This window comes from Talpa occidentalis, unplaced genomic scaffold (assembly GCF_014898055.3).
Source record: "Talpa occidentalis isolate TD23 unplaced genomic scaffold, MPIMG_talOcc4v2.1 talOcc4.11, whole genome shotgun sequence".
Classification (NCBI taxonomy): domain Eukaryota; kingdom Metazoa; phylum Chordata; class Mammalia; order Eulipotyphla; family Talpidae; genus Talpa; species Talpa occidentalis.
In genome coordinates this window covers 18108493-18120928 of record NW_023601104.1, presented here as the reverse complement: position 1 = coordinate 18120928, position 12436 = coordinate 18108493, and the positions used below count along the sequence as shown (strand labels likewise).

General features: G+C 46.1%; 1 protein-coding gene across 1 annotated transcript in view; it reads right to left on the bottom strand.

Moving 5' to 3' along the window:
- SLC27A2 (solute carrier family 27 member 2) overlaps positions 1 to 8894 on the bottom strand; it is a 43295-nt gene extending 34401 nt beyond the window's left edge. The window contains exon 1 of the mRNA XM_037501753.2: positions 8302 to 8894. Coding sequence (XP_037357650.1) covers positions 8302 to 8779 — 478 coding nt within the window. The 5' untranslated portion in view covers positions 8780 to 8894. The remainder of the gene's footprint in view (positions 1 to 8301) is intronic.
- Between the last annotated feature and the right edge of the window lie 3542 nt (positions 8895 to 12436).

Here is a 12436-nt window from a genome sequence, read left to right as displayed (position 1 = left end):
ATTGCAACACTCCCCTCCCCACTAAAATCTGTCTTGTGAAAATAAAAGAAAGACAATCAACATAGCATATGAAGCTTCTCTCACCCTTTATATTTAATTCTCTCACTTTATATTTAATTTCTGAATATACAGGCCCATTCCTAGAAAGCAGAGACAAAGGGTAGGTGGTGAGCTCAATCAGTCTTCATCACTGAAGTGGCAAGAGGCTATTGATTAAATCTGTAGCTTTTTATTTTTTTAAAGATTTATTTATTTATTTATACGAGAACTGAGTACAGTCAGAAGCACGGGAGGGTGAGAGAATTCACCAGAGTCAGAGCAGGGAACAGAACAGGCAGACTGACGAAGCACACTGCTGAGGGGAGCAGTGGGCGTGGCAGGAGAGGTCTGTCGCGCCATGTGGGACCCTACTGGTGACTGGGGATGGAACTGGCACTTCAGAGGCTGCAGGCAGCTTCGCAGCCCAGTGCTCAACCGCTGCACCACCAGGGGAGGCCCTAAATCTGTAGCTTTTTAATAGGAAAAGCAATAAATTTAGTAACTTGTTCTGCTATTGGACTATCTCACTGAATGAGTATCTGACCAAGCTAGTTGACCTTAATTTGTTTTTAAATGATATTTTCATTTATATATTTTTTACATCATTGTTCATTTTTAAACAATGTTTTCTTTCTCTGCCCCCTCAGGTGTAGTCACCACAGAATTTCCTTCACCAAGGCACCCGTGCACCATCACCTCAGTCACGTGTGCTCCTCCCTCCCTCCCTCGAATCCCTCTTCCTCCTCCTCCCCTGCAGAATGTCTCTGGTTTATAATTGTCCGTTTGTTTTTGTTTTGTATTATTATTATTTTTCCCCTCATGTCTTACTTGGTTTCCCTATATTCCTCCTATAAGTGAAACCATCTGATATTTTCTTTTTCCTTCTGACTTATTTCACTGAGCATAATTCCTTTTAGCTCCATCCACGTTGCTGCAAATGGCAAGAGTTTATCTTTTTTGATTGCTGAATAGTATTCCATTGTGTATATATGCCACATCTTCTTGATCCAGTCATCTATGTTCATTGCAGCACTATTTATAACAGGTAAAACCTGGAAACAACCCAAATGATCATAAATGTTTTTTAATAAACTTAGGGATACCAGTAACTCTGTTTGTACAAGAGAGGGCAGATGCTCAGTGAATCTGTGTTGGAGGCTACATGAAAATGAAAAAGAATGAAAAAGAATCACAAAATGAAAAAGAATCACAATGGCCTCTGAAAGAATACTGTGAAAGGGAATGTGTTTTGATCAAAACACTGGCAGTTTGGAAATACAATATTTAACTGTTGTCTAGTCTGTACCAGGCAACAACAGGATGTGTGTTAGAACACACTTCAGGGGTCTCCCTGGTGGTGCAAAGTGTTAAGCACTGCACTATGAAGCAATCCGCAGCCTCTGGAGCATGAGTTTGATCCCCGGCCCGCCAGGGAGCAACCCACATGGCGCAGTAGACCTCTCCTGACTCCCCCGCTGCTCCCCTCAGCAGTGTATTTCAGTCAATCTGCCTGTTTTGTTCCCTGCTCTGTCTCTGGTGAATCCTCTCGCCCCCTGCATCTCTGGCCTGTACCCCAGCTCTTGTATGCATAAATAAATAAATCTTAAAAAAAAAAAGAACACCCTTCAGATGGAGAGAAATGCATATTCCTCTCTACTCTCCCCAACAAAATAAATCAACCTGAGGTCTGAAAGATGTTTAATCAAGGTTAAGTTTGGCCAGGGTGATGTAAATCTTTAACAGGGAAATACATACTCATCTCACATATCTGATAATTATATAATTTCTTAAAATTATTTTTCCATTTCTCGCAGAAGTTTTTGCTTCTGTGAACTCTTCCTTTTGAAAGAGCCCTGGAATCAAAGGTAATTCCTTGTCATGAGGTTACCAGGTAATGCCAGGCCTCAGATATTTGTTATCATTTGATAGCCACAGGCAATGACATCACCTGGCTAACAACTATCTACTTCCCTATTTTTCAGACTCTGTGGGGAGGCCCTTTTCAAATTTTGGCCACTTAGACTCACAGTGCAGTACAGTCTTCAGATTGAATAACATTAGCAACTAATTTAGAGTTGTTTTTATCTCTTCAGTCCCTTCTTGATTTTAAAGTCAACGGCCTCTGAAGTTGAAGACGGAGATCAGGGTGAAGCTTTCTAGAAGCCAACAAATGCCAAAGATTGCCAGCAACTGCCATTAGCCAGCAGAGAACCAGGAAACAGATTACTCCTTCGGTTGACGGAAGGACCCAAACCTGCCAACATTTTGATCCTGGATTTTTAACCTGCAGGACTGTGAGACCGTTTCTGTTAAGCCACCCATTGTTTGTGGTACTTTATTACAGCAGCCTGAGCAAACTAATATAACCAGGTGGTAAGAAACATTCACTTAAAAATAAATAAATAGGGCCTTCCCGGTGGCGCAGCGGTTGAGTGCTGGGTTGCGAAACTGCCCACAGCTTCTGCAAAGCGGGTTCGATCCCCCGCCACTGGGAACGGGTCCCACATGGCGCGCAGACCTCTCCTGCCGCCCGCTGCTCCCCTCAGCAGTGTACTTTGTCAGTCTGCCTGTTCTGCTCTCCGCTCTGCCTCTGGTGAATTCCCTCACCCTCCCGTGCTTCTGACTGTTCCCAGTGCTTGTTTAAATAAATAAAATAAAATCTTTAAAAAAAAAAATCAGTAAAATACAATTTAAAAAAGTAAATAAATAAATAAATAAAAATAAAGTCAATGGCCTGTTAAGCTGTCCCTCCTATGTGGCAAAGTGCTAATTTGTTATTGAATGGAGGTGAATACATTAACTCATTTGATGCTTGGGTTTCTGTCCTTCACCAACCTAAGCACAGAGCCTACCCACTAAGGTCCCAGCCCATTCTGTGCTCATCACCAGATTCCTTTATGGCACTGAGACCTGGAAAGAGCACCCCTTTCCTATAGCCAGAGGAGCTAGACATCGTGACTGTTTAGGAGGATCTCTGGGAAGTAAACAAGTTTGCAGTAGGGTGAGGCTGGGGGAAATCGAGGTTACATGGATTTTCTTAAATTAGGATGCAGTTGAAATAAGCCAGATAGAAAAAGAAAAATACCGGATGGTCTCAATCATAACAGGAATCTAGAAAACCTAAATATGGACCAGAAAAAAGAATAACTATAAAAAAGAAAAAAATCAAAATCAACAAACAACTATGAACCAGAGACACTCTTTGGGGTGGGGGGAAGGAGGGATTGGGGTCAAAATTGGGGTTGCAATTGTATGGGGAATATAAAAATTAAAAAAAATTAGGATACAGTCAATTTTTTTATCTCACTTTTCAATATCTTCATGTCCAACCCAATGCCCAATGTTTTTTTTTTTAAGTATTTATTTATGCATATAAGAACTGGGGTACAGGCCAGAAGTGTGGGGGGTGAGATGATCCACCAGAGACAGAGCAGGGAACAGAAGAGGCAGATTGACTGAAATACACTGCTGAGGGAAGCAGTGGGCGAGTCAGGAGAGGTCTGCTGCGCCATGTGGGTAGCTCCCTGGCTGGGGACTGAACTCGGGTGCTGCAGTGGCTGTGGACAGCTTCATAGGTTGTGTCTTAACCCCTTGTGCCACCAGGGAGGCCGCCCAATGGTTCTTAAGATTTACAGAAGAAAACCCATTGCAACCAACCATGGTGGAACCCATTAACCTGAAAAACTTTCGTTGAATAATGACTGTGTACTAGGTATAACTAGGGAATTATTCAAAGAAACAGAATTCTAAGCCTTTGAGACAATCAAAGTGTACAGAAACAACTATTCTCACCCCTTGGGCAACCCAGAGAAACAACAGGAGGTAAATTGATAAATTTTGTTGAAAGTAGGTCTAATCTTATTTTTCACAACCTTCCAAAACCAGCTCAAAGGTAATCTGGAACATTTTATAACCTCTCTGAATCTTGGCCTTGCAACTGAGTATCTCTGACTATTATATGGCTTATAAGAGTAGTACATGCTCCTGGGAGACTTGCATGGTTATGTTGAGTCAGGCAATGCAGACCTGGCCAATGAGCTGATGAAGATCTGGGTTATTCTCCCAGTAGAAGAGCTAGTTTAGTGATGAGCTTAAAGCTAATGTAAGCAGATACAAAGCAAACTGACCAATTTGGGGTCTCGTTTGGATGCTTTATAAAATACCCTATGTTGTATGAAATTAAATATGCTTTCCTCATAATCTATGTTTGGGAAGATGCTCAGAAAACTACCAGCCCAATAAGTTGGTTTCTATCAACTACAACACTGACATGGGTTCAAATTGCAAAAGGCAATTTTTCCATGTGATTACTTATGTCATATCCTTCTATGGACAAGGATCCTAAAAGGGACTACAGAGAGAAAATCACATGCTATGGAGATGGGTACTTATGTTTGATTCAGGGAAGAATTGTGAGGTTGACTTTCTGTAAGGATAGTAAATTCTGCAGGAGTAACTAGATACTGAAGTTCCTGATAGGGTAGAATTCTTGTAAGTTTTATGATGAGTCCCCAAATTTATGACAACTAGGTCAATCCCATGATAAATGCCACTGTGCTGGTTCTTTAATACATTCCAGAATTTCACAGTTGGAACTCAAGAACTCTTACTAGGGGGCCTCCCCTGGTGGTGCAGTGATTGAGCCCTGGGCTGTGAAGCTGCCCACAGGGTCTGCAGTGCCTGTTTGATCCCCGGCCCCCAGACCTCTCCTGCTGCGTCCGCTGCTCCCCTCAGCATTGTATTCGTCAGTCTGCCTGTTCTGTTCCCCATTCTGGCTCTGGTGAATTCTCTCACCCTCCTGCACTTCTGACTGTACCCAGTGCTTGTATAAATAAATAAATAAATAAATAAATCTTAAAAAATAAAAACAAAACTCTTACTAGGCCACAAATCTTGAGGCTATAATCAAAGCACAGAATCAAACCCTGTTGAAATGTCACCCCTAAGTATTTCTAAAGCGTCTCTCCTTTATGTACATGTTCAGATAATGCAATAGAATACAAAGTGCCCTGGAAGTCAGACATAAAATTGGCATCTGCCCCAGTATTCCATTGCTAACTAGCTGCGTAACTCTACACACTTGATATCACATCTCCAGGTCTTTGTTCAACTACAAAACAAGTGGAAGCTAGACTGATGTTTTCTCAAAGCCTAGTCTTCAGATCATTTGCTTCACATTCACCTGGAAGTGGAGTGGGGTAGGCTTGTTATGAAATACACATTTCTGGACCCCACTAGAGTTCGTGTGAACTAGTGTTTTTGGGGAATGGGGAATCTATTTTTAAAAAATCAACTTCCCAGGGCCTCCCCGGTGGCGCAGAGGTTGAGCACTGGGTTGCGAAGCTTCCCGCAGCCTCTGTGGTGCCGGTTCGATCCCTGGCTCTCCCAGGCCACTGGAGGAGGGTCCCACATGGCACGCAGACCTCTCCTGCCGCCCGCTGCTCCCCTCAACAGTGTACTTCGGTCCTTCTGCCTGCTCTGCTCCCTGCTCTGGCTCTGGTGAATTCTCTCACCCTCCTGCGCTTCTGACTGTACCCAGTGCTTGTATAAATAAATAAATAAATCTTAAAAAAAAAAAATCAACTTCCCAGGTGCTTCTTATGTTTGTAAAGTTTCCTTTTTTAATTTTTTACTGAAATATCACACACTCAGTAAAGTTGGAGAACTTTAGCATTAGAATACTGCTAAGATTCACTCAACTTTAAAAGAATTCTAAGAATCAGGCCATTTGACACATAGGCACAGTCACTAAGTAGGCAACTTTGGACTCTGCTACCCCCTTTGTAGTAAGTTTCAGGTCAGAGCATAATTCCGCATGGTGTGCAATGTTCTCTCTGTGATTTGGATAAACAATGTTTTTCAAACGCGCAGCACCTTTCAAAGGTCAGTTTACTGCCTGAGAGTGCTGTAAGCCCAATGGAAAGTCGGGTTCACATTTGATCTGGATGTTCGAATTTCATTATACTCTCCATGTACATGGGCCTAACCATAATGCTCCACAACAGAAGACTGTTGTCTGGATGAGAAAGGAGATATCTGATTATATTTCTGACTGGATTATAGAACCAAATTCTATTATAGTTGTTTAAACCCAAGCTCTTATGTCAATAAAACTCCCAGTCCTTGATCTCTCTCACAGGGGGTTTGAAATACAACACAGGTAAGTAGTATTTCACTGCCTCCCTGGTACAAAGATCACTGAGCTAACAACTCCCCTCTGAATCAATGGGTAAAGTAATAGATTAAGTAATGGATTTAAAAGAATCTTCCAGTTACTATGTGAAGAACTTGTCTCTTTTCCTAGGCAACCAGAAATTATTGGGAATTTTCTATATAGGATCGACCCTTCAAATAACTTGGCTGCCTTTAAAAATGTCCCCCTGCTTTTACACTTTTATGCAATGCCTTCATTTTTTGGATTATTTATCTTATGCCACATGAAACAGGTATATAATTTGTCTGATTTCTCACAAGTGAATAGAAATCTCCTCTTTCTGTGGCCACAGGTAAACTGTTAGCTCGTTATGAAATGGAGGGTGGGGGTAAGGGGATGGGAAGCTGATGGATGACTGATCCTTTCCAGATCTACAACATCTTACAGTCATAGAGCAGATGGCAGCATAATGCAGGGAAAGAGGATGGACTCTGAAGTTGGATAGATGCAGTTTGCAACTTTATTATTTTTTTTAAAGAGGCATGTATTTTTATTTATTTATGATTTTTTTTTATTTATTTGTTTGTTTGTTTGTTTTGTTTATACATGCACTGGGTACAGTCAGAAGCGCGGGAGGGTGAGAGAATTCACCAGAGCCAGAGCGGGGAGCAGAACAGGCAGAAGGAGCGAAGTACACTGCTGAGGGGAGCAGCGGGCTGCAGGAGAGGTCTGCGCACCATGTGGGACCCTCCTCCGATGGCCAGGGAGCAGCTGGGGATCGAACAGGCGCCATAGTGGCCGCGGGCAGCTTCGCAACCCAGTGCTCAACCGCTGTGCCATCGGGGAGGCCCGCAGTTTGCAACTTTAAATCTCAGTTTCCTTAATTTTATTAGAGGGTGATGACAAGCATTCAGGATAATAAAAGCTTTCAGCATAGGGCTTGTCATAGAAGTCATTTCAAAAAGGAGTCTTCCTGGATCCCTATGCCTTCACCATGGCTTTCAGGACATGGTTAGACCTCCTCTTACTGAGACAGTGAGAAGTAAGCCCTAGTCCTTATTCAAGTGAAGAGACAAGCTTTCGAGAAGGGAAAACCAGTAGCCCTGTGAATAACAGGTGCATGGTTTCTTCCCAGCCTGGTCACTACTGCAGCGTGAAGTTACCATTTCAGAATTTGTTGGCATGTGACAGAAGTAACCGCAGAACCAAAGGTCACTACAAGGTGCAACTGGTCTCTTAAGGGCACTACAACAGGTCCCCAAAGTCTTCTCCCTGGGGGTCAGTTGGAGGTCACCTTTTCTGTGCATTGAGAATCCAGGGAGGAGAGAGCTGGAGGTACCCTTGAAGACAACCTCATTAAAGAGGAGGAAACCAAGGAACAGAGAGGGGAAGAGCCTTTCCTATGATCAAGGCGCTGAGGTGAGAACAGTCTCTCTGGAGCCACTGGAGTTCACAGTCAAGATCCTCATTTTAATGCAGATGTCAGTACTGGTTAGGGGCTCTGACTCTGGAGGTAAATAACCCTGGTAAGTTCTTCCGCCAGCTGGGGCATAAGGCTTTACCTCTGGGACCTTAGTGATCTCAGTTATAAAGGCAACTATAGGGCCTCCCTGGTGGCGCAAGGGTTAAGACGCAACCTATGAAGCTAACTGCAGCCACTGCAGCACCAGTTCAATTCCCGGCTGGCCAGGGTGCAACCCACATAGCGCAGCAGACCTCTCCTGACTCCCTGGCTGCTCCCCTCAGCAGTGCACGTCAGTCAATCTGTTTTGTTCCTCACTCTGTCTCTGGTGAATCCTCTCACCCCCCACACATCTGGCCTGTACCCCAGCTCTTGTATGCATAAATAAATAAATCTAAAAAAAAATAAAGTCAACTATAAACCTTACCTGTTAGGATTCAAAACAACACTGCATGTGCTTAATTCCGTGTCTGGCATATATCACATCAGGTAGTTTAAATATCATTAATTAGTCTCATCACCTCTCTCCTGCTATACATCCAGGTCGGATCTGAACCTCCCTCTCCAACCCCCTCCACTACTACGTGACAGGTTCTTTAAGGCCTGGAGGAGCCCACTGCCTTGGCGCTTAGGTCCTCGAACTCACCTGGCGCGACCAGTAGCACCTTCGCACCGGAGCACTGGAAGCAGTGCAGCAGGGACTTCGTGCGAATGTTGTAGTTGAGGCACGCCATGGCACAGCCCAGCTTGACAATTCCCAGCCAGAGCCACACGTAGGCGGGCTCATTGCCCATGAAGATCGCCACACAGTCTCCTTGGCGCAGGCCGAGGAGGTCGCGCAGCGCGCGGGCCACCTGGTTGCTGCGCCGGTCCACCTGCGCATAGGTGAGCGTCTCGTCGCGGAAGAGCAGAAAAGGCTTGTGCGGGGTCTGGCGCGCCTTCTCCTGGAAGACATGCAGGAAAGTGCGCACCGGCCGCCGCTGCCCATAGCTGCGTGCTCGTCGCGCCACGCCCGCCACCCGCAGAAAGTAGCGCACGTCTTGGAAGAAGTACGGACAGCAGAAGTTCACCAGCAGCGGCACGAGCAGCAGCCCCGCCACGGCCGTGTAGATGGCGGGCAACATAATAGTGGCGGGACCCCCTGTCCCTTCGAGGGCAGAGGGCGCGCTCCGGGCGTGCAGCGCGGCGGCTGGACGGGCTCCGGGCAGAGGCGGCGGGTGAGCTGCGCGGGGGCGCACGGCGAGGTTGGGGCGACCGCTAAGTGTCTGGGCGGCCCGCACCACCCCTCTCGCGCAGGTGAAGTGAGGTGTGGGCTGTAGGGGTTCCGGGCGAGACCGGCCGGCTGAGCCCGCCCTTCCCGGGGGAGCGGCCACCTGCACCCAGGCCCGCCCCTGCGGTCCTCTCCAGGCGCTTCTGCTTCTCGCGGGTCTCGCCGAGCGCCCCGCCCCAGCCTGGAGCTCCCGGGTCAGATGTGACCGCGCACTCTTGGGGGCCGAAGCACTTCACCGCATCCAGGCCACAGTTCACTTGTCAAAATGGTGATGCTAAAACGCGCTAAGCGGATATCCAGATTAGAGGAGATAATGCAGGGGTGGGCTATGGTTACCTATTGCCACCGCTAAGACTGCCCCATAGAGGCAACTTATTGTCAATGAAGTGCCTTAAATATATGAGACAGTCTTAGTTACTAGTAGGGGCTGCCCGGTGCCACTGCCAAATCGATATCCCGTCTGCCCTTCCAAGTCCCCCGGGCTTTCTACCTGTCTCTCTTTGTTTCTCAGCTTTGCTTCCCGACCCGATCCCCCGCCCAGCCCCAGCCCAATTGCTAGGAGGTCTCCCGTGGCAAGACTGAACAAAAGCGCTAGCGATGTCATCCCTGTTTACCTCAGCCCCTGGGCGGTGGGTGGGGACTGGACCCTCTGGACTCAGCCCCTGGGCGGTGGGTGGGGACAGGACCCTCTGGACTCAGTCCCTGGGCGGTGGGGGGGACAGGACACTCTGGGCTGGCCTTCCCCTGTGCCAGCTGGCCCACCTTTGGCGTGCAGCAGCACCGCCTTTCACCACATGAAATCAAGCTCTGGCGATATTTGTTTTACTATTTTTGTTTGAGATTTGTTTTAATACTTTTCTTGTTAAGTGATCCCGGTTCCCCATATGCTGAAAATTTTTAAGCATTGCCCGTCCAATTCAACACACATTTTCTAAGTGGCCTACGGAGAATAGGACAATACAGAGGAAATGAAGGAAGTGTTATTGGCATTTCTCAAAAGTAGTGTTTTTAGTGCTGCTTCTGTGGAGTAGAAGCTGCTTGCTACTGAGGGTCTAAGTAAAGCAGTATTTTACTTTCTTCTCCTGTCTTCCCCTGATCATTCATCTTATTCTTTGGTGATAGCCACCAGTAATGAGTGCTTACTCCTGCCAAACACTCTACAGGGAGTTCCCCCATATTATAGATTTCTGGAGCTGGAAGTCATCTAAAGGTCGCACTTTCTGTTCACTTACAGGAAAGGGAAGTGAGGACAGTCAGTGAGTAATGCATGCCTTTGGGACCTAGTATGTGTTCGTCCTGGCCCTCTCTTAGCACCCATATTAAGCTGCCCTCCTATTCTCTAGATTCTATGGTCTTTTTTTACTTAGCAATTAACCTTTTTTCTCTTTCACAATCTTCCCCTCCCACCCCTTCTCTTATCCCTGAGATCTGCTCAAGCAACCCTTTTTTTTTTTTTTTTTTAATCTTTTTCCCAACCCCTTGATGGCTTATCTGGCTACTATCTGGTGACTGGTTGCATCATTTCTTTTTTTTAAAGATTTATTTATAATAGCACTGGGTACAGTCAGAAGCACGGGAGGGTAAGAGAATTCACCAGAGCCAGAGCGGGGAGTAGAGCAGGCAGAAGGACTGAAGTACACTGCTGAGGGGAGCAGCGGGCGGCAGGAGAGGTCTGCGCGCCATGTGGGACCCTTGCTGGGAGCTGGGGATCGAACTGGCACTGCAGAGGCTGTGGGCAGCTTCGCAGCCCAGGGCTCAACCGCTGTGCCACCAGGGGAGGCCCTGGTTGCATCATTTTCCTGGGAGCAGTTGGGGGCCTTTGTTATCCCCAAGGAGAAGGCAATAGTGTGAATCAAAGTAGGGGTCAGAACAGAAACCATTCTGGTGTGCACATCTTCTTTCATGTACCTCCTGCCTTGTCCTTAAACTGATGCTCTTCAGAGTATTAGATGACCATGAACACCCATTTTCTTCTCTCTTATTCTGAAGGTTTCTTTCTTTTTTTTCCTTAAAGATTTATTTATTTATACAAGAGCTGGGTTACAGGCCAGAGATGTGGGGGGTGAAAGGATTCACCAGAGACAGAATGAGGAACAGAACAGGCAGATCGACTGAAATACACTGCTGAGGGGAGCAGCGGGCAAGTCAGGAGAGGTCTGCTGTGCCATGTGTGTAGCTCCCTGGTAGGGGATCGAACTCATCATGCAGAGGCTTAGTAGGTTGCATCTTAACCCTTGTGCCACCAGGGAGGCCCCTTGTTCTTTTTAAAACAATATTTGCTTCCCCACCCCCTCAGGTGTAGTCCCCATAGAGTTTCCTTCACCGATGCACCCGTGCACCATCACCTCAGTCCCCTGTCCTCCTCCTCCCTCCCTGATCCCTCTCCCGCCTCCTCCCCTGCAGGATGTCTCTGATTTATAATTGTATGACAAGCTGTTTTGATAAATAGATCCAACTATCGATATGATGGGCTGTCCTGATGAAACAATTCACTTATGACTGTTTTGTTCAACTCACTATAAAACAGCCAGCTAGAAATGAGATGTTAGAACAATTTCTTCAGGATGATATATTCATCATTTTCACATTGCAGGCCAGCTATCTAAATAAATGTGCTTCTTATAAATTCAATTCCTATGTCTGCTTCTTGGCTTTTGGTAGTGACAGGCAGCAGGACCTGGCATTACTGATAACATTCTGGTGACTCCATGCCCTGGTAAGTCATTCTGCTGACAGGGAATCCCGTTGGCTCCCTGAACTAGGGGGGGCTTGGGTTCTGGGCTAGCACATTCCTTAGCAGTGCTGCCAAGTGATTTCACTTAGGGACTCTCCCTATCTGGCTCCTAGGGGATACCTTTATCTTGGTTGTCACTTAATGTAGTGAGCCACTGTGCTTCCTAGTTTTTCTGGTTTCTCTAGATTTTTGTTCCTAGGCTATGGCAGATTTAGCCTCAAGCTTTTTAGGTACTCATCTTTCTGTCTGTCAGAACTGTTCTGTTTGGGAAATTTCTAGAATTGTTCTGCCTGGTATTTTTCTAGATCTGGTAATTTTCTAGAGCTGTTCTGTCTGGTATTTTTTTTTTTTTAAAGATTTATTTATTTATGCAGGCCAGATGTACGGGATTGGGGGGTTTAGGAGGGGTGAGAGGATTTACCAGAGACACAGTGGGGAACAGACCAGGCAAACTGATGGAAATACACTGCTGAGGGGAGCAGTGGGTGAGACAGGAGAGGTCTGCTGCACCATGTGGGCACCTCCCTGGCAGGGGATCGAACTCATGCTGCAGTGGCTATGGATAGCTTCATAAGTTGCGTCTTAACCCCTTGCGCCACCAGGGAGGCCTTGCCTGGTAATTTTACAGAACATTTCTGTTAAAACAAACAAACAAACAAACAAACAAACAAACAAACAAACAAACAAACTGTTAGGATGGGTGGTGTGCCCTCCATTCTGTTAACTACCCTCTGGGCGTATTTTGACAAACTGGTATAATTATGCTTATGATCCTAT